Here is a 22,607-nt window from a genome sequence, read left to right as displayed (position 1 = left end):
TGGGACATACACGACTGTTTTCAAGACAGGCAAAAAAAATCACCGAGTGTCCTAGGTGTGACACTCGTTAAAGGGTTGCTTTGCCGAGTGTCTAACCTAGGACACTCGGCAAAGCTATTTTAAAAAAAATTCAAAAATTATCTAACAGTTCCAAAAAATTACCAAAAATTCACATGAAATAATATATATTCTCTATTGACTATACAAAAAGTTTTGTAGTCAAATCAAAACTTGACCGTCACTTTGACTCCAAATCTTATCGAATCCTTCTCAACGTTACTATTCTTCTTCTGAGATTCTTCGGTTTGTAAACATCGTACGTGATGAAATATACAAAACCTTCTCAATTTTTTTCCACAACCTCCACGTATGATACCATCACATCATGACAAATCTCATGATTTTTAGACTTTGCTTTTTTTTTTTACAATTTAAAAATACCACTACCACACATTCGTGGTCGTGTTTCCTGAACAAGATGTTCGAAATTTCTTTTCATTTCACGGGTTAGGTCTCAAATTGGGCCAAATAACATGAATATCATTTTTCTACTCATTTTATTCTATAATTTGAATCACTTGCGGTTCAAATTTGACTTATACCAAAAATTTTCTTGAAATGCAATTAATTAAATAAATATAGCAAACAAATTCAAAAATATACCAAATTTTAACAGGGAGTACCACATGTTGTACGTGGGGAGTAGAAAAAATTTCAAGGTGAAAAGAGGAAAACCGTCTCTTTGCCGAGTGTTTTTTTGACACTCGGCAAAGTTCCTCGTTTGCTGAGTGTTTTTAGCCCGGCACTCGGCAAAGAGCTTGTTTGCCGAGTGTCAGAAAAAAACACTCGGCAAAAAAAAATACTCGGCAAATTTGAGGTTTCCCATAGTTCAAGGTGTGTTTCATCCCAGGATTGTTCGGTTTGAGAAACCATCTCATTCTAGATGACGTGGTGCATCATGAGTCAAACTCCATTCCTCAAATTCGGTCTGGCACTAATTATTAGTCTGGGAGGAATGATGTGGTGCAGGATCAAGTCATTTCTTTCCGCAAACTAAAAAAAAGTGAGTGAGACATTGATGAAGTGATGGACTATCTCATTTCTCAAATCAAACACCTCAGCCCTTACCTTGCGGGCCCGCATACCTCGGTTTCTAGCGGCTTTCATGCTGCCGTCACGCTAATCACTCTATTTTTGGATGCCCTCTACACCGAGATGCTACCCGCAGCATGTCCTCCACTGCTCGTGACCGGTGTCTAGAGCAGAAGATCATCACTGACGACGCAAATCTCACGCAACAAAAGTATCTCAATATATAGATCTTTAAGTTATCTGTTGTTAATCGAGCGTCATCATTCCCGTCTGCCCTGAAACCAAGTGAAGCAAAGGAAAGAAAGAAAGAAAAAGATGGGTCCAAACCTCCCCAGTTCCAATCAATCCAGGATCGAGTCTCTGAGCGATCAACAACACATATAAGCCAACAATGAAATGATGTCTTCATCTCACCTAAACCTAATCCCAACGGCCCAAAAGCTTCAGTTGCCTGGGAAACACGGACGTTTCTTCTTGTTCCATACACTCCAAACTGTAATTGGCCTGTGCGACAACATTCCCACACTCCCGTGGTGTATGCTCCACACTAACATCAGTTAAGCTGCAACTGACGTGAGTGACCGGGTTGTCTGGTAGCGGCCGATTTCAAGCACGTCGAGCTCCACGCTCCGTACTATCCGGTACCGGTCTCCATCGGCTAGATGCTCCTTATCTTTCGCAACTGGAAGAAGCGTCAGGCGAGAGGTTTGGAGCCAGCCACTCGATTTCTCGCGGTCGTGTCCGGCGACGCACGGCTGGCTGGCTATCTTCTGCGCTTTCGAAATCAAATCTTTGCTTGGTCATGTGTCGCAATGAAGAATTACACATCAGCGACAGTGAACACTATACCATCAACCTAAAAGTCTGTTTTATGCTGTGTTTGAGATCATGAATGTACAGTAGGAATCACGAATGCGCCGCCCAGATTCCGGTGAACTGGTGACGATCGAGTCCTCACACCGGCGGCAGGCCGTCGGGCGAGGACCCCACCGTGACGGCGGCGGCGGCGGCGGCGGCCGGGGCAGGGGCGACAGCCTTCGAGGTGACGTTCGGCGGGGAGAGGTCGCAGCGGCAGAGCGGGCAGGTCCGGTGCGCGCGCAGCCAGGCGTCGACGCAGTCGCCGTGGAAGAGGTGGCGGCACGCCAGGAGCTGGCGCACCACCTCGCCGGCCCGCACGTCCTCCAGGCACACCGCGCAGAGCAGCACGGAGCTGCTGCGCCCGCGGCGGCGGCGGCTCGTATGCGAACGTCGGGAGCGCGCCGATGGCGGCGTCCGGCAGCCCGCACGCGGCGCAGCGGTGGTGCACCACCAGCCGCACGGGCGCAGCGGGAGCCTGCTGCCGCGCCGCCGCTTTAACACCGTCCTACGAGGGCGCGAGGCAGCCGGCGAGGCCGAGCAGGAGCACGGCCGCGCCGGATACGGCGCAAGCCTTGGCGACGCTGGCCGTGGCAGCGGCCAGCACGACGAAGAGCAGCAGCGAGACGCAGGCCGCCACGACGCAGTAGCAGGCGCGGCCCTCGTCATGGCCGTCCTCGGGCGCCGCCGCCTCCGCGGCGACGCCCGCCACCGCCCTCGGGTGCAGCGTCAGCATGCCCCCGCTGCGCCGTGCTGCTCGCTTGGGACTTTGTGAGAGCTTTGCTTTGCTTGTCCCTGCTTCCGGAACAGAGGTGTGTTCGAGTGTGTCGAGGTGAGGACTCCGTGGCGGCGAGGCGGAAGGAGGCGAGCTAGAAATAGGCGCGCGCGCGCGGCGCCGGCGCGTGGTGCAGGGTGGGAGAGACTGGAGGAGAACGACGTGTTCCTTGGCCGTGCGGGCCGTGGCCGGTGGTTTGCGCGGCTTACGGTTTTCGATCGCTGCGCTCCATTCGGGGCGTGGAAAATTTGGCGAGGGGGATATCATCGATTCTGGCCTTCTAGGCGTGTTTTATCGCGGCGCGGCGACCACACCACAACCACAAAGGGGTCGCTGTCGGTGTCGATCGACTGGGGCGACCAACGCTGCGCCGCGCCGCGAGATGGACTCGCACGCACGGCAAGCTAACGAGGTCGATCGTTGTGGTGCTGGGATGATGGCGTCACGGCCGTGGAGGCGAGATGTGTGACCAAGCACCTATATATGTCACCATCAAGTTTTATACCTATAGTGACATCATAAGTGAACAACAGTTATCATGTAAAAAGATAAAAAAAAAGACTTACGAAACCATCAGAGATATATAGCTTAATTCCGGAAACAGAGGCTCCAAACTTCACAGGCAATCGACTGGGGGTTGCGTACGCTTAGAACTCAGCATCATCGTCGGAATACTCCACACACCTTCTTCTGAGCAGCAGTAAGCAATGGTGAGTACACTTATGGTTCTGGAAATAACCAGAATAACGATTTAAGTCTATCTTCAAATTTAGTTAATCATGTGAGGGTCCAGGCCGCTCTTAACCGTGAGCACGACTGATATATCAGTTTTACACTCTGCAGAGGTGGCACATCTTTACCCACAAGTCGCGTCAAAGTTCAGAAGAATTTTGGACCCAACCATGCGGTGCTGGCCAAGCACCATACCACACTTCCGAGGTGTGATTGCATCGGGACGCTACGAGGCCTTTACAAAGATTCGCTAGTAAGTGGTAACCCGCTAAGCTTTCAGGTCGAAGCAGAGCATAACAGTCTCCTAATGGGTACAATGTCTTAGCAAAGCCCACATCCCAAGAGAGCTGAGTGCTATACCCCATCAGCGCCTCCCCTCTTGCCCTTTCGGTAAGATTACCCTAGACTAGAGTTTCTAATTACTCAGCCAAGACCAGAGCCATTTAGTCATGTGGTAGCACTGTTTTCCTGGGTGGTCGCTCCAAGTTCCGATTAAAAATTATCATGGTATTATAAACAAAGCATAGGTAGAAGGATGGTTAGGGACACTTGCCTTTCTTCAATGAAAAGCTTAGCGTGCTGCTAGCTCCATCTGAGCGAGTCCATGTTGTCAAAAGTGTGAGCGTATCTTTCTATTTAAGATGGCGTCTCTTAATAAATAGATTATTTTTTGACAAAACTTGATCGTCAAAATCAGATTCAGGTGATAATTCAATAATCAATGGTCAAATATGAACTTTTTTCATAAAAACCTGAATGGTAAAAAATGATTTATTTTCTATAAAAACCTGAACATACATCTAGGACGGGACTAATAAGCGGCGTGCAATGCGGAATGCAGAGCACAGCTGACGACTTGATCTGTACTGGTTGGGCTCCGTACCAGGAAATTCTACCGTGGGCTGGCTCGCTGAAGTGCCAAACTGGACGTTGGAAAGAGGCAGAGAAAAGCTTAGCATGCTGCTAGCTCCGTCTGAGCCGGTCCATAGTGCTAAAAGTGTGAGCGTATCTTTCTGTTCAAAATGGCGCTCTTAATAAATAGATTATTTTTTGACAAAATTTGATGGTCAAAATCGGACTCTCGTGATAATTCAATAATCAATGGCCAAAAATGAACTTTTTTTCATAAAAACCTGAAAGGTCAAAAATGATTTATTTTATATAAAAACCTGAACATAAATGCTAGGACCGGACTAATAAGCGGCGTGCAATGCGGAATGCAGAGCACAGCTGAGGACTTGATCGGTACTGGTTGGGCTCCGTACCGGGAAATTCTACCGTGGGCTGGCTCGCTGAAGTGCCGAACTGGACGCTGGAAAGAAGCAGAGAAAAGCTTAGCGTGCTGCTAGGTCCATCTGAGCGAATTCATGGTGCCAAAAGTATGAGTGTATCTTTCTGTTCAAGATGACGTCTCTTAATAAATAGATTATTTTTTTGACAAAACTTGACTCTGATGATAATTCAATAATCAATGGTCAAAAATGAACTTTTTTCATAAAAAACTGATTGGTCAAAAATGATTTATTTTCTATAAAAACCTGAACATACATGCTAGGACCGGACTAATAAGCGGCGTGCAATGCGGAATGCAGAGCACAGCTCAGGACTTGATCTGTACTGGTTGGGCTCCGTACCAGGAAATTCTACCGTGGGCTGGCTCGCTGAAGTGCCAATCTGGACGCTGGAAAGAAGCAGAGAAAAGTTTAGCGTGCTGCTAGCTCAATCTGAGCAAGTCCATGGTCCTAAAAGTGTAAGCGTATCTTTTTGTTCAAAATAGCGTCTCTGAATAAATAGATTATTTTTGACAAAACTTGATGGTCAAAATCGGACTCCGGTGATAATTCAATAATCAATGACCGAAAATAAACTTTTTTTCATAAAAACCTGAATGGTCAAAAATGATTTATTTTCTATAAAATCCTGAACCTACATGTTACGACCGTACTAATAAGCAGCGTGCAATGCGGAATGCAGAGCACAGATGTGGAATTGATCTGTACTGGTTGGGCTCCGTACCGGGAAATTCTACCGTGGGCTGGCTCGTTGAAGTGCTGATCTGGACGTTGGAAAGAAGCAGAGAAAAGCTTAGCGTGCTGCTAGCTTCATCTGAGCGAGTTCATGGTGCCAAAAATGTGAGAGTATCTTTCTGTTTAAGATGGCATCTCTTAATAAATAGATTATTTTTTGACGAAACTTGATGGTCAAAATCGGACTCTGGTGATAATTCAATAATCAATGGTCAAAAATGGACTTTTTTTCGTAAAACCTGAAAGGTTAAAAATGATTTTTTTTCTATTAAAACCTGAACATACATGCTAGGACCGGACAAATAAGCGGCGTGCAATGCGTACTGCAGAGCACATAGGAGGACTTGATCGGTTGGGCTCCATACCGGGAAATTCTACCGTGGGCTGCTCGCTGAAGTGCCTATCTTGACGCTGGAAAGAAGCAGAGAAAAGCTTAGCGTGCTGCTAGCTCGATCTGAGCGAGTCCATGGTGCCAAAACTGTGTGAGCGTATCTTTCTGTTTAAAATGGCGTCTCTCCATAGATTTACACACTTTGTGTTCCAGACGAAGACCTAAACAAAGCTAGTATGTGTACCACGACACAGTTCGCCACTGGCCTCAGCAGGTTCCCATCCAGGGAGACTCTTCAGTCGTTGTGTGAGAGAGATTAATCACCGGCCGGCGCTACCTAGCCATCCACTGGTTTCTGTCTCAGCATTCACTAGTAGAGAACTCGGTATTAGTACCGGTTTGTAGGGTGCATATCTCCCGAAAATGCATCCGGGATTAATCCATCGAGATAAAAGTCGGGGGGTCTTTTATCACGGATCCCTCAACCGGGATATAAGACCCCCTCTGCTTATTTCAGCGTCCAGTTTGGCACTTCAGCGAGCTAGCCCATGGTACACTACTGGAAAAATGACATCCAATACCGGTTTATAACCCCCCTCTAGTACCGGTTGTGCAACCGGTACTGGCCAATCGGTACTAGAGGGGGACCCTTTAGTTCTGGTTCAAATAACCGGTACTAAAATGTACTCTTTAGTACCGGTTAGGGATACCAACCGTACTAAAGAGCTTCCCACGCCATGCGGGGAGGTGCTCTCGTTAGTACCGGTTGGTGGTATACCCAACCGGTACTAAGTTTTTTTTTATTTTCTTTTCTTATTTCTGTGTTTTAGTCTATATTTTGTATTTGTTTCCTTTACGTATACTAGTTCTAATATGCTAATTTATGGAAAGTTCTATTTATCTTTAATATAAGATTTGAGATAATATTATATATATATATACATATTGTGCATAGAAATATCGTATTTAATTACTAATCTGAACTCGAGTCCGCTTTGTGCACTAGATTAGATCTTGAATTATGAAACTCGCCCGCAAAATTTGCGACCTCGTCCAGAAGAAATCCACATAGTTGATCTTGTATTGCCCTGAAAACTTCGGTGTCGAGAAGTTTTTCCTTCCTGTTCATCATTTGTGTCATTGCCAAATGAATTAGAAATACTTAATCTAAATTTGTTGAACAATTGAAACTTTTTTTGAAGTATAAGCATATGAATTGAAATACTTAATCTAATTTTTCTAAGTATATACACTTGAATTGGTTTTTGAAGTATAAGCATCCGAATTGAAATACTTAATTTAATATTCTACATATATACACCTAATTTGGTTTTTGAAGTACAAGCAAATTAATTTTGTATACGTACGGTTATTTCTTGTTCGGTGATACGTTTCGGACCCACAAATTCGTGGATGAGTCATAAATGTAGTATCCGCATAAATGAGTACCCTCCTGCTGTCTCGCACACTATATATATGGAAAAAGTTATGAAATATTTGTTGTGTTAAGAGAAGTGTCACGAGATGTGAAAATTCAACATAGACCGGGAAATGTGTATGCAAATCGAGTTGCTCCTTGAAATCACCCTTGTGAGTCCGACGCAATCGAGTCCAGCATTTGTTCAGAGTGTTCATGGTGTTATCGAATTTTCCTTTTGGTTTCCTCAAAGAGTCCCAGACAGTCACTAAGCTCTGATCAGGGATAATAATAATGAGTACCCAATGGTACCTGTACATCCAAATTGAAGGTAGTTAGTATTATGTTTAAGTGCTAGTTCGGAAAAGAAAGAGGTGGGAAAATGCTCACTCGAAGTTCCACAGTAGTAATATGCGCATCTTGTCCCAATGCTTCTCGAGGAACTTAAATATATTCTTCAAGGTCCATTTTGGTTTATCCCTTAGATTATCCTGAAAAATAATTGAAGGGGTCCATGAAGCCTACATCATGGTATCCCATACTACGACAATATTGCATCTCCATACTGCACGTTGCAAAATCAAATAGGAGTTAAGATATCGAAAATTGACTAGAGCGAGGATTTTGAAGTTAGAGGAATATACTAAAGACTTACAGGACCCAGCTACTGATTAGTGACTTGTCTAGTGCATCTTGATTGTATAGCATGTACAGTTCGTCTAGGTCCACCATTATGATATCATCACCATGGAAGTAATGTTGATCACCAACCCGAACTTCCATCGCAACATAACCATTTGATGTAGCCTGCTTGTACCATTGGTGCAGCTTGTACATCTTCGTTGGTAGATATTTCACAAACTTCGGAAATATACCATACTCATATTTCCATTCAACAGGCACAGGGAGCGTTGGGATGTCATCCTCCCCTTGAAGTTGTGCTACTATCAGATTTGTATTTTTAGCAAATTCAACCAGGTTTTTGTCAAACTCAGAAAGTACCACAAGCGGGGCAACCAATTGGTTGGATTGCTCTCTGAGTTGAGAAATAGATTTCCCACTTTTCTTCCTCTTATGAGCTGCCTACTTTGTTATTTGCCTATCGTAATCAGATAGAGGAGGTTTTCTAGCTTTTTCCTTTGCTCCGCCTCCATTTTTCTGATGAAAGACCGAAGCTTATGCTTATCCAGTGGTGGCTTCGAATTCTGTTTCTTCCTTCTTGCTTCTTTACAAGCCTCTTTCCATTTTTCATGCTTAGCAGCCGCTACAGCCTTACATTCCTCATCTATCATATCATACGGTAATTTCTCAGCTGGTGCATTCTCCTTCTGCTTCTTCTGCTTCTTCTTAGAAGGTGGAGGTGGAGGAGGAACTGAATGCTTCTTCATAGGAGGGGGAGTTGGAGTCATGCTTGGATCCCTTTCTGGTACTGGACTCATGCTAGGAGACTTGTTTGGTAGTGGAGAGGGTGCACTGGCAGATGGAGTAAGTGATCGTGCCCTTGAGCCTTGAGGAGATGCACCCAAGGTGGGGGGATTCGACTGCGTAATCCTTATGTAGCCCTTGGGCCACTGAATCCAACCATGGATAGCTTCTCCTAGTTCTTTTCCCCGTCACCTCTAGGGATCTCCAGTTCCAAGTCCTCCCAACCGTCGACCACTCGGTCCACCCCAACCTTGGCATAGCAAGCTTGAGTCTGAATGCCATGTAGTGTTTGGCCTTGCGTTGGTTGCTTAGCCACACCATAAGCCACCACTATGAGCTTGTTTCTCACAGGAGTAAAAAGCTCACAAGAGGCTCTCCCTGTGATGTCGTCCACGAGGTGGTGTTCCTCAATGATGTTAGTGGATCCTCCAGTTGCGGCTTCCGTCGAAGTGACACTGCTTCGACGCTGAGTCAGGCTTACGTTGACATGTAGCCCTGGTGCTGCAGCAGCTGCTTGTTGACTGGCTTGTTTGCTCAGAGCTATGGCCACATGCTCATCTATTATTTCCTCTATTCTTGCCTTGGATGCTGCTACTTGTTGTTGCAGCTCTCACAGCTGTCGTGCTTGGTTGTCCTTGCTTCTCTGGCGACTTCTATATGATTCAATGTTCTCACAAAACGCATACTTCCACAGAATGAGTCCTTTGCCTCGGTATCATACAGGGTGTTCAGGATTTTGAAGTGCCATTGTCAGCTCGTCCCTCTCTCGATCAGGCACGAAGGATCCATCAGCTATTTTTTTCACGAAGTCATCAAGTCTAGTAGCCGCTTCTCTTATTTCATTTTTGATGACAATTGATCCATCTTTAGGATTGAGCCTGCCGCCATGAGCATAAAACCAATTTTTTTTCTCACTCAGGCCATTCGAGAGTATATGGTACTATTCCCCTAGCAATTAGGTCATCTTCCATCCTTTGCCATTTCGCGGTCGTAGACTTGTAACCTCCAATCCTAAGATGATGGAAGTATCACTTCTGCTGGGCATTGCCGGTGTTGGTTTGAGTTGACAACTGGCTACTGCTCGACTCCTTGAACTATACAAAGGAATCCCAGTGATCCCTTATCTTCGGATGCTTATTTAAATCTGGTGCAAGCCCCTTCTTTATGTACTCCTTGGTCAAGGTTTTCTTGTACGTCTAAAATGCAATCGCACCCTTCTTCAAGCCCCATTCTTTCACTTTGGCTTCGTCTACATTTTCGAACCTAAATTTTTGTTTTACTTGTTCCCATACCATAGCCTTCTCTCGGTTAGGTACGTAAAGGAGTGGGTTTGTGCTGATCAGGACTATGTCAGGTTTTTTTCCAATTCTGAAAGCCAATTGGGATGTTATCTCTGACAAGGAACCCAATATGATCCACCAACTTGTCTTAGCTTTGGCAGGAGCAATCAGTTCACCATCTTCAGCAATTTCTGTGATGATGATACGGCCCTCGGCCTTCTTATTCTTGCCTCGTTTCTTTTGAGGCCTTTTGCTTGATCCAGATGGCTGAAAAATGACAATTGAAATGTTGCGTGATGATGTTTCTTTTGATAAGAAGAGAATTCAAATAATGTTTACGTATAATACTTGCTATACCTCGCCTTGTTGCTCCACATTGCCTCCCTCGGCATCTGGTTGCTCCACATTGCCTCCCTCGGCAATTGATTGCTCCTTGATGCCATCACCAACCAGGTTGATGTAGATGTCAGCCTGGCTATGATCGATCTCTTCATTTGCTTGATTGCCACCTTTAGCAATTATCCGATATAGGAGCTCCTCTGCCGTTTGAGGGTCACGCTCGTCGTCTGATCGTGCCATTGTAACTGGTATAATATAATAGGGTGACACAAAAAGAATGAAACACTTATACAATTGGTTGAAATAAATAAGTGAGTAAATAGAAAAATGAATTGAATGACGTCACTTATACAAAAAAGAATAAAACGCTGCTAGAAAATGACAACAAAAATAGAATGAAACACTGCTAGAAAATAACAACAAAAATTGAATGAAACAATAATGACATCACTTATAAAACATTGATAGATAATTTCCAACACTTATACAAATTTCTAACACTATACAACATTTAAATAGAATGAAAAAAAATAAATGGCATGATTTCCAACAATTTCTAGATAATTTTCTATAATATTCGATAATTTTCTAGCTATTTTCAACATTTTTGTATAACAATGACGTCACAGCAGATTTGTTGGTAATTTCTAAGTATTTCAATTCATGGGAAGAATCAATTCTAAAAAAATAAATGGCATGATTTCAATTTCTAAGTATTTCAATTTTCTATAATTTCTAGCTACTCCAAATCTGCAGGGCAAGCGCGCTGGGGGTGGGGCGGCGTCGGGCGGCGCCGGTGGAGGCCGGCGGGGACGTGGCCGGGGTAGGCAGCGGCCCACGGGGAGGCGACCGGGGTAGGCGGCGGTCGACGGGGAGGCAGTGTCAGGGCAACAGAGATGGGGTGGCATTGTCACAGGCTGGGCAGCGGCGTTGGGGGTGGGGTGGGGCGGCAGCGTCGGTGCGGCGGCGTCAGAGGCGGGGCAGCGTCGCGTCGGGACGGGGCGGCACCGTCGGGGCCAGCTAGGACGGCGTCGCGCGGCGTCGGGGGGCGGCGTCGACGTTGAGGGGTGGCAACGGAGGCGGCAGACGGCGGCGGAGAGGTGGCGGATCGGGAGGAGGAGGACGAAGCGCAACATGACCCTTTTTCAATTCCCCGCCCATTTTTTTATTTTTTTCTTTCTTTTACAATTGCTATTATATTAATTTATTACATAGTAAACTTAATAACATTCATAAAAATTGTAACAATAATTTGGTAGCTTCATGTTTATAAGATATACACTATAAAAATATCAGATGCGGTCAATATCAAATATGGTAAAGTTATTAATTTTAACTTAGTAGTAGGATATAATGGTCATAATACTTCTATTCACTTTAAAATTCAAAAAAAAGATTTTTTGACCATGCAAAAATTTAGAAGAATGGTGCCTCTACTGTTCTTAACATGTTTACCGTGACTTAGGGGGTGTTTGGAAACACCCTATTAAAGTTTAACACCTGTCACATCGGATGTTTGGATGCTAATTAGGAGTATTAAACATAGGCTAATTACAAAACTGATTGCACAGATGGAGTATAATTCATGAGACGGATCTATTAAGACTAATTAGTCCATGATTCGACAATGTGGTGCTACAGTAACCATTTGCTAATGATAGATTAATTAGACTTAAAAGATTCGTCTCGTGAATTAGCACAGAGTTCTGCAATTAGTTTTATAATTAGCTCATGTTTAGTTCTCCTAATTAGCATCTGAACATCCGATGTGACACTGTTAAAGTTTAGCACCTCATATCCAAACAACCCCTTAATCATGTTCTTGTTTAATTGTATGTAAATTTATTGTGTTAATATTTAATGGTGCTTAAAAATCAAAATATTTAATATTTTAACCATGCAAAAATCAGTTAAACAATATTTTAGCCAGACAAAAAAGTTAAACAACACATGACAATTGTATTTGGAAAAACAAGATCTAACCATTCACAATTACATTAATGCCTTTGTTGATAATAAAAAACACAACATAATTGTTCAAATACATTATGCATCATCATCTAATGGAAGGTTAATAACCCTCCTCTTAACGAACGTCCCTTGGTTGTGATTGCGACGTAAGTATGGAGTGTCCTCTTTGGCTAACAGGATGCTTGTGTCAACCTCAAATGAAAATGGAGGAAGATCATCGAACTGATCATAATGTTCTGAAATGTCAGTCTTGTCCTCAACTCCAACGATTTTTCTTTTCCCTAGAAGAACAATGTGGCGCTTTGGCTGATAACCTGACCTATTAGCGGCCTTCCTTATTGCTTTGCTTGCCATGTCCTTCATATAGAAAACTTGAGTCACGTCATTGGGTAGGATGAATGGTTTGTCTATGTATCCAATCTTGTTGAGGTCCACTATTGTGATCCCATAGTTGTCTGTCATTACGCCTCCTCCAGTAAGTTTCACCCATTGGCATCGAAACTGAGGGATTTTCAAAGGTCCATAGTCGACTTCTCATATCTCCTCAATGACACCATAGTGTCTGTCTTTTTTTCCACTGCTGTCTATTGCATCGATACGGACACCACTATTTTGGTTTGTGCTCTTTTGATCTTGGGCTCTGGTGTAAAATGTGTACCCATTTATTTCGTATCCTTGGAATGTTGATACTGACATAAATGGACCCCTAGCCAACCATGCTAGTTGTTCTTCAATGGTGTCATCACCCATCAGTTTATGCCGCAACCAAGTGCCAAATGTTTCAATGTGACGACGTGTAATCCAGACCTCAGTCTTCCCTTGGTTTGAGGACCGTACATTAGCCATGTGCTCCTCCATATATGGAGCGACCAGGGATGATTTCAGTAGGACCATGAAGTGTGCTTTACGTAATGTCTCCTCATCGATATCCCTCTGACCATTCCTCCCTAGTGTGCCCTTTCCCTTCAGTCTCCCCTCATAGCGTGATGTAGGGACTCCAATCGAACTCAGGTCATCCATAAAGTCAACACAAAACTCAATTATCTCCTCTGTTCCATATCCCTTTGTAATGCTTCCTTCCGGAAGGGCATGACTATGAACATACTTCTTCAGAATTGCCATAAACCTCTCGAAAGGGAACATATTGTGTAGAAATATAGAACCGAGAACAAAAATCTCTTCAACAAGGTGGACTACAAGGTGGGTCATGATATTAAAGAAGGAAGGTGGAAAGACCATCTCAAAACTAACAAGGTATTGCACCACGTCATTCTGCAGCTTCCGTAGATTGTCTGGATGGATTGCCTTCATTGAAATCATGTTGAGGAATGCACATAGCTTCATGATTGCCATTCTCACATTTTCTGGAAGAATACCCCTCAGTGCAACAGACAACAATTGTGTTATGAGGAGATGGCAGTCATGGGCCTTTAGATTTATGAATTTCTTCTATTTCAAATTTATTAATGCCTTTATATTTGAGGAGTAGCTCGATGGGACCTTGATACTATTCAAGTACTCAAACATGCTTTCCTTATCTTCCTTACTAAGAGTGTAACTGGCAGGATGCAAGTAATGCCATTATCTCTTTTTTCCGGATGTAGGTCATCTCGTTGATTCATAAGTTTCAGGTCCCGACGTGCTTCAAGTGTATCCTTTACCTTTCCATATACACCCAAGAAGCCAAGCACGTTCACGTAGAGATTTTTCATCAGGTGCATCACATCAATTGCAATTCGGACCTCAGGGACTTCCCAATAAGATAGCTCCCAAAATATAGATTTCTTCTTCTACATGGGTGCATGTCCGTCCTCGTTGTTCGGAATTGGTTGGCTACCAGAGCCCTTACCAAAGACTACCCTCACATCCTTTATCATAGAAAATATACGTTTACCATTATGGTAAAGGGGCTTATTACCTTCTTCTTCCTTCCCTTCAAAATGCTTCCCTTTCTTTCTTAGAGCGTGCTTATCTGGAAGAAATTGATGATGGCCTGTATACACGACCTTCTTGCAGTGCTTCTAATACATGCTGCAAGTATCATCTAAACAATGTGTGTAGGCTCGGAATCCCTTGTTTGACTGTCCGGACAGATTACCAAGCGCTGGCCAATCGTTGATGGTTACAAACAACAATGCTCGTAGATTAAATGTCTCCTTTTTGTCCTCGTCCCACACACATACACCTTCTTCCTTCCATAATAGTAGAAGTTCATCAACCAACGGTCTTAGGTAAATATAAATGTTGTTGCCAGGTTGTTTTGGGCCCTGGATAGTTATCGGCATCATAATGAACTTCCGCTTCATGCACAACCATGGTGGAAGGTTGAACATATATAAGGTCACAGGCCAAGTACTATGACCACTACTGAACTCTCCGAATGGATTGAATCCATCCGTACTTAAATCAAAACTGTATGTTCCTTGCATCAATTTGTTCCAATCTAATGTCCATATAAATGGTAAAAGCCTGATGTATGTTTGTAAGGTCGATATGTCTAAAGAATTATTGGTCCACCAACCATTTGTTATTGTCGTGCAGTATAGTCAATGTTAACTAATACTCCCTCCGTTCCCAATTGTAGGTCATTTTAGCTTTTTTAGATTCATAGATATTATTATGCATCTAGATATAATGTATATTTAGGTCACTACTAGCAAAATGCACGTGACGTTGCTACGGCAAAAGGTCAATTGTGTTTTTCAAACTAATGATATTTTTTATTTCCATCACTAAATTTTTATTCCACTTATTGGATGTCTACACATTTAATAGAAAATAAATTTCCTTCAACTCAAATACCCATTAAATTAAAATATTTTTTTATTCAAGCATGAGAGTTAAATCAGCCTTTGATGGCCACCTCTCTCCTCCCTCTGCTTAATTCCAGCGCCCAAGCCTCCTCTCCTTAATTCCAATGCCCACAAGCCTCCTCTCCTTCTCCCTCCGGCCCCACCTCCTCTCTTCCCTCTCTCTCTCCTCCCTCTCCCCCAGCTCCTCCTCCCTCTCCCTCGGCCGAGGTGAGCGGCATCCCGAGGGCCACTAGCCTTTACAACCGGGACTAAAGGGGTTTTTTAGTCCCGTCGATATTATCCACCGGGACTAAAGAGCCCCCCGTCGGTGGTGATCCGAGGCTCTCTCGCTTGAATAAAAAAATATTTTAATTTAATGGGTATTTGAGTTGAAGGAAATAATTTTTAAAACTCGTGGTCTTTTTTTCTATCTCTCTCACTATATATTTATTGCATTTCTGTTAACATATATCCTTATACTAAAATAATTATTCATTTCTCGAACACAATAAACCAAAATATTTATTGTTTGATGCACTCTTGGTATGCGTGTTTGGTTAATTATGTGTTTACGAGGATATAGTGTCTAGTTGTTGTTCACAAGAAATAATGTTTGAATATTTTAAATGGAGCTCAAAATTTGAAAGGTGGGCATTTTAGACTGTTAGAAGTGCATTGAAAATTTCTGAAATTGAAACCGGAATGTTCAGTTCCTAGCCGAAAGTCAGAGCTCTCAATCTTCCAAACCAAAGATCTTTTGAGCAAAGTTCTATCTAGAACTTGCAGCCCTATAGTACCTCTACAAGTTTGGTTAAAGGCACTTGGAGAGTTTGTTATTAGATTTGGATGATCTGTGCTCAAGAAAAGGTGGCCTTTCGGTGCTTTGGAGATAACTGACGGGAGCAAATTCTAAAGGTTCAATGTAACTGGTGTTTTTCCCAAAGTTTAGATGATCTGTGCTCAAGAAAAGGTGGCCTTTCGGTGCTTTGGAGATAACTGACGGGAGCAAATTCTAAAGGTTCAATGTAACTGGTGTTTTTCCCAAAGTTTAGAGACTTGTATCTTTCGATCTATGAAACCAAAGCCCTATCTAGCACATGTAGCTTGTTGATCCAGGTACATCTTTGTTTAAAGGCGATTGGCAAGTTTATGTTTGGATTTGGACAAGAATCATTAAGGAAGGGACTGCTTTTCTGTGTTTTTGGAGCAGCAACCGGCAGCAGCAGCTCATGAGAATGAAGAGCAAAGTTAAGGCCATTGATTCTGCAATTGAGGGCACCAGCTCTATGTTAGGAAACGCGGTAGGGAACGCGTCATGCTACTCTCTAGCACACAATAAAATAAACGCGTAAACAGGATCACTTGCGAGTAGATGATCTTAGATTATACCTTCGTTCGTCGCGCGTCACAGCGGAAGTCTTGATGAAGCATGAGTAGTCGATCCAATCGACGTCGAGGTAGTTGTACAATCTGATGAAGTGTGCAAGCTAACGACACCTCTACGGCAGTCCACACGTATGGGATGAGACAACGAACCGAAGCATACTAGCACTCAACGGCACGTACTTGAGATCCCCGCGATCAACCTTTGATCAGGGAGGGGAACTGCAGCAGTGCACCAGGCAGGTGCGTGCGGCGGCAGCGGCGCACCAGAGAGGCAAGTCATACGGCAGGAGCTTGGCGGCAGCTAGAGCCTGGCGTGCGGCAGCCAGGAAGCAATTAGCCCTTAGGTTAATCCTTTCGTGACCGGTGATTAGCTTGCTAATTGGGCCAGGCCCTCTTGGGCATCTCCAACACTCTAGCCTTCAGAGCAAAAAGGGGGATATGCAACAGCATTTTTGACACAAAATCAATTCTGCAGGCCCACATTTCTAAAAGCGACTACACCAGATCTATTCGTTCCAGCAACTCAACACTTTAATCACAACAGATGGCATGGAACGGACAGCATATCTCACGAGAACAGAGCCATTCAGAAATTTCAGAAACTTGCAATCGCATTCCATTGAAGTGAGACCAACACATTCAGAACATTACTACAAGATAGCACGGCAAGAAACGAACCACCCATCTAGTTCTAGCACTACAACGAAGACGTAGCATCACACGCGCTCAAGCCCTCTCGCCCCTGACGCGGCAGGCGACCTGGACACAACTGGAAATCTTGGTTTTTATCCCGGTTGGTGGTCTCAAATTTACCGAAAGATCATTCGGATAAATTTTTCAAAATAAAAGGGAGTCCTTTAGTCCCGGACCTGGGACTAAAGACTTCCTTTAGTCCCGGTTGGTATTACCAACCAGGACTAAAAAATTTTGAAAACAAATTAAAAAAACCCACGCCCGCCGGCCGGCCGGCCGCTGGCCTAGCCTCCGCCCGCGCCCGTCAAGGTTCGGTTCCACCTCCCCCGCGCCCGGCCTCCGCCTCCGCCTTCCCCGCGCCAGCCACCGTGACCGCCGCTGCTCGGCCGCCCGCGCCCGCCGCCGCTCGTCCGCGGCCCGCGCCGGCCACCGCGACCGCTGCCACTCGGCCGCCGGCGCCGGCCTGTGCCGCACCGCCACTCGTCCAGGCCCCGCTCTGGCCACCACTTGCGCCGTGGCTCGTCCGCGCCCCGTGCTGACTGCCGCTCGTGCCGCCCACGCCCGCCGCCATGATCGCCCACGCTAGCCACTGCCCCACACCTCGCCCCGCTGCTGCTCCTCGCTGCCAGTGAGGGGCGAGCAGAGGGGGAAGGGGAGGGGTAGCAGATGGGGAGGGGGCGGTGACGGCAGGAGGGAGCTGGAGGAGGATGAGGAGAGGGACGAGGGGAGCGCTGGCGTGGAGGGGATGAGGAGAGGAAGTAGATAAATGTTGGGGAGGAGCTGCCTGGGAGGATAATAAAGAAGAGGTGAAGAGAGAGCAGCGTGAAATCTAGCGCTCAAGCTCTCCTTTTGTCTCGGTTGGAAATTCTAACCGGGATAAAAACTCCCCCATTTATCCTGGTTGGTAATTCCAACCGGGAATAAATCTTTTGTCCCGGTTGGAATTACCAACCGTGACAAAAGGGGGTCTTTTGTCATGGTTAGAATTTCCAATCGGGACAAGGGGGGGACATCGCTATCAGATCTTTTCAACCGGGTCTAAAGTCTCTCTTGTCAGTGTCCTTTCGGTGTCTCATTTTTGACCCAGGACTAGTCACGGGCTAAATATTAACCGGGACAAAAGGGATGGATGGAAGTTCAGTTCTTCAGTAGTGGGAGGTCCTTGGGCATGATGGTGATGCGCTTGGCATGGATTGCGCGGAGGTTGGTGTCCTCGAACAGCCCCACGAGGTACGCCTCTGTGGCCTCTTGCAGCGCCACCATGGCCAAGGACTAGAATCGCAGGTTTGTCTTGAAGTCTTGCATGATCTCGCGGATGAGGTGCTGGTAGGGGAGCTTGCAGATCAGCAGCTCCGTGCTCTTCTGGTACTTGCGTATTGCCCAACCGACCTCGCCACCGAGGCCGCGCGCGGGGCAGTGGCGGGGTGCCCTACTCCAGCCGCCGCCCGCGCCCAATTCCCCTCCTTCGCCTCTCTGTTTTGAGGAAAGGAGAAGCTTTTTCCCCTTTAACCCCCTCCCTCCCCTCCTTTTTCCACCCGAGCCCTCCCTCTCTTCAGAATTTAAACTGCGGGTTGATTCCATAAAAGTTGAGGGACTTTTTTGCAAAATAGCCATGACGTACGAAAACCTAGGAAGAAACCTTACTTGTAGAGATGAACCTACAAAAGTCAAAACAACCTACAAGTTGGAACGGAGGGGTATCTATCTGGTAACATGTGCAGAAAGGAAAACGGTTCAATGTTTTCCTTTGCTATGGCGTGACTAGCTGTTTCTTGTATTCATATTCTCAATGTTTAACAATTAAAAAAACATGTGACCAAATATATAATATACAGTTATAAGTTGTAGTAATGTATACGTTCAAATAAATGGTATGTGGCTCACGATATAATTGATCCACCAACCTTACGAGGACCCTGCATTGAAATGAAGTCTTTTCCTATTTAGCGATATGTGGTTGAGAACAACGTTTTGGGTGCTTTTTTTTGCTCTAGAACTATTGGTTGTCATAAATATTCTGAAGGATCGACAATAGCCAAAACACATTAGTAATCATGGGTAATCTACAAAAAACTCACCAATCAACGTTCAACTGCACTTGAATCTCATTCTGGTAGCCGCATGTCAAGGATGTCTGCTTCCTTGATGCTTTGCTGAAGGCAAATTTGGATGATGTAAATGCAGAATCAATAATCTACAAGTGTTTATGTACCCCTAGCTTGACAACATCAGCCTAATTTTAGATAAAAATAGTTCTTAGGGAGGAACATGAAACAGCCACTAGTAGAGAACTGACTTTCGATCCGCCCCCTTTTATCCCGGTTTAAAAGTGGCCCGGGACAAAAGGGGGTGCGCCGGGGTGCGGGAATTTGGAGGGGAGCATTAGTCCCGGTTGGTAATTGCAACCGGGACTAAAGGCCCCCCTTTAGTCCCGGTTGCAACGGCTAGCGGGGGGCCGTCGGTGGCGGGACCCTTTTATCCCGGTTGGATCCTCCAACCGGGACTAACTTCCAACCGGGACAAAAGGTGTTTCCTTTTGTCTCGGTTGGAGTTTTTAACCGGGATAAAAACTCATCCCCCACTATATCCCGAGACAGAGACTTTCTTCTTCCTCCAGCCCGAGCAGTCCAGCACATTGATAGAGAGCTGAGCTTCACCTACTCTCCGGTGGTGCCCAAGCAAGGGAGGTGCTGCCCGAAGTTTTTTCCCTCATTTTCGTGGGAATTTCACTCGGCCAACACAAGTAATGCGAAGGTTTGCTACTTCATCCTCGTGTTATGCTTTGATTTATTCTTTGGAGATGGAAAGATTATTTGCTACAATGTGATGATGAAGTAGAAAAATGGAGAGGTATTTTGAGCTAGAATGTGAGGGAGATTGATGTGTCATATATAGTATGCATTATTGCAGTGGTTTAAATCCATATGCTACCTTGTCTAGACGGTTTATCTTATCAAATTCAATATGATTTTTTAAATCCATATACTTGTTGAACTTGCATACCGTGTTCATTTCGGCGAGAATGTTCTCCACCGAGCAGCAACGTATGTCAAGAAGGAGGTTCGATTCTACGAGAAAGAGTGGATACGGACATCGTGACCGTGTCCCCTTTTCCGTAGCATCTAACCTCTTTCATGACGAAGTGCGGTGCCGCCCAGCTGAGGACATCCTCGCGAAATGAACACGGTCTTCAAGTTCAACAACTTCTGTAGTGGTAAGGAAAGAATTTTTGTACATAGATGAATTCTGCTACTTGTTGAACTTGCATACCGTGTTCATCTCTCCGAGGATTTTTTCCGCCGAGCAGCAACGTATGTCAAGAAGGAGGTTCGATTCTACGAGAAAGAGTGGATACGGACATCGTGACCGTGTCCCCTTTTCCGTAGCATCTAACCTCTTTCATGACGAATACCGGTGCCGCCCAGTTGAGGACATCCTCGCGAGATGATCACGGTCTTCAAGTTGAACAACTTATGCAGTGTTTGGGACTTTAATTTAAATATGTATATTTGGATCTTCATGTTGTTGTATTGTACCATGTTGTTTGGATCTTTAATTGATTTTCACGCGTAATCCATTGTGAAGTGTAATCCATTTTCATGCGTAATACGATGCAGATGGACCGGCATTGGATGTATAATGCAGACAGACGGAGCAAGGTGTTTATTGATGGCTTGCATTATTTTCTCGAAGTGGCAAAAGCGAACAAGGCAGAGAATGGGTTCGTATGTTGTCCATGCTTCCAATGCAATAACAGGAAGGAGTATTCAAAGGATTCCTGGGGGACTATTCACAGCCACTTGTTTAAATACGGTTTCATGCCTAACTATTTGGTTTGGACCAAGCACGGTGAACTAGGGGTTGTAATGGAAGATGGCGAGGAGGAGGAGGAAGATGACACCATTCCGGACTAGGTTGCAGGCCAAGCTTTTGCAGGTACTACAATGGGCGAGGCTGATGAAGATGAGTTTGCAGAAAATGACCCTACTGATGACCTTGGTCAGGTGATACGAGATGCATACAGAGATTGCGAAACTGAGAAGGAAGCAGCAAAGTTGCAGCGCATGATAGATGATCACCAAAAATTGTTGTACCCAGGTTGCCAGCAGGGCCATAAAAAACTAGGTACGACACTAGAATTTGTGCAATGGAAGGCAAAAAATGGTGTGTCCGATAAGGCATTTCAGGGGATGTTGAACATTGTCAAGAAGATTCTCCCCGAGAATAATGAATTACCGTCCACAACATATGAAGCTAAACAGATTATTTGCCCTCTCGGATTGGATGTTCAGAAGATACACGCATGCCCTAATGACTGTATCCTCTATCGTGGTGATGAATACGAGAAATTGGATGCTTGTCCCGTCTGCGAAGCCCTGCGGTATAAGATCAGGCGAGATGATCCTGGTGATGTCGAGGGGCAGTCTCCCAAGAAGAGAGTTCCCGCGAAGGTGATGTGGTATTTCCCTATAATACCACGCTTGAAGCGCTTGTTCAGGAACAAGGCGAATGCTAAGTTGATGCGATGGCACAAAGAAGACCGTAAGGAAGATGAGATGCTGAGACACCCCGCAGATGGGGCATAGTGGAGATCAATTGATAGAACATTCCCAGACTTTGAAAGTGAAGCAAGGAACATAAGGTTTGGTTTAAGCACTGATGGATTCAATCCATTCGGTGAGTTGAGTAGTGGTCATAGTACTTGGCCTGTGACCCTTTGTATGTTCAATCTTCCTCCTTGGCTGTGCATGAAGCGGAAGTTCATTATGATGCCGGCGCTTATCCAAGGCCCAAAACAACCCGGCAACGACATTGACGTGTACCTAAGGCCGTTGGTTGATGACCTTTTACAGCTCTGGAAGGAAGAAGGTGTACGTGTGTGGGATGAGGATAGACAAGAGATCTTTAATCTACGAGCACTGTTGTTCGTAACCATCAACGATTGGCCTGCATTGAGTAACCTTTCAGGACAGACAAATAAGGGATATCGGGCATGCACCCACTGTTTAGACGACACAGATAGCATGTACTTGAAGCACTGTAAGAAGGTCATCTATATGGGTCATCGTCGATTTCTCCCTGCTCACCACCAGCTGAGAAAGAGCGGGATGCATTTCAAAGGGACGCCAGACCATCGTAAAAAACCTGCACACGTAATGAATGCGTGTTTTCGAGATGATGAAGGATGTACATGTAGTCTTTGGAAAGGGACTTGGTAGCCAACCTGTTCCGAACGATGATAACGGACATGCACCCATGTGGAAGAAAAAGTCAATATTTTGGGAGCTACCTTATTGGGAAATCGTAGAGGTTCGCAACGCCATAGATGTGATGCACCTGATGAAGAATCTTTGCGTGAACGTGCTAGGCTTCATGGGTGTTTATGGAACCTCAAAAGATACATGGAAGCACGACAGGACCTGAAAGCCATGGGGCAACGAGATGACCTACATCCGGAAAAGAGAGATAATGGACAGCACTACTTACGTCCT

General features: G+C 44.9%; 1 protein-coding gene and 1 pseudogene across 1 annotated transcript; one reads left to right on the top strand and one right to left on the bottom strand.

Annotated features, from left to right (window-relative positions):
- Window positions 1-1,363: 1,363 nt before the first annotated feature.
- On the bottom strand, window positions 1,364-2,967 carry LOC101771571 (E3 ubiquitin-protein ligase EL5). The gene has a single exon (XM_022824686.1). It carries the CDS (start codon window positions 2,614-2,616, stop codon window positions 2,047-2,049), a length of 570 nt encoding a protein of 189 aa, XP_022680421.1. The 5' UTR covers window positions 2,617-2,967; the 3' UTR covers window positions 1,364-2,046.
- Window positions 2,968-20,732: 17,765 nt separating this feature from the next.
- Window positions 20,733-22,571, top strand: LOC111256317 (annotated as a pseudogene).
- Window positions 22,572-22,607: the final 36 nt, after the last annotated feature.

Source organism: Setaria italica, chromosome II, assembly GCF_000263155.2.
Source record: "Setaria italica strain Yugu1 chromosome II, Setaria_italica_v2.0, whole genome shotgun sequence".
Lineage (NCBI taxonomy): Eukaryota > Viridiplantae > Streptophyta > Magnoliopsida > Poales > Poaceae > Setaria > Setaria italica.
Note: the sequence above shows the minus strand (reverse complement) of the source record. Positions and strands in the feature narration are given on the sequence as shown.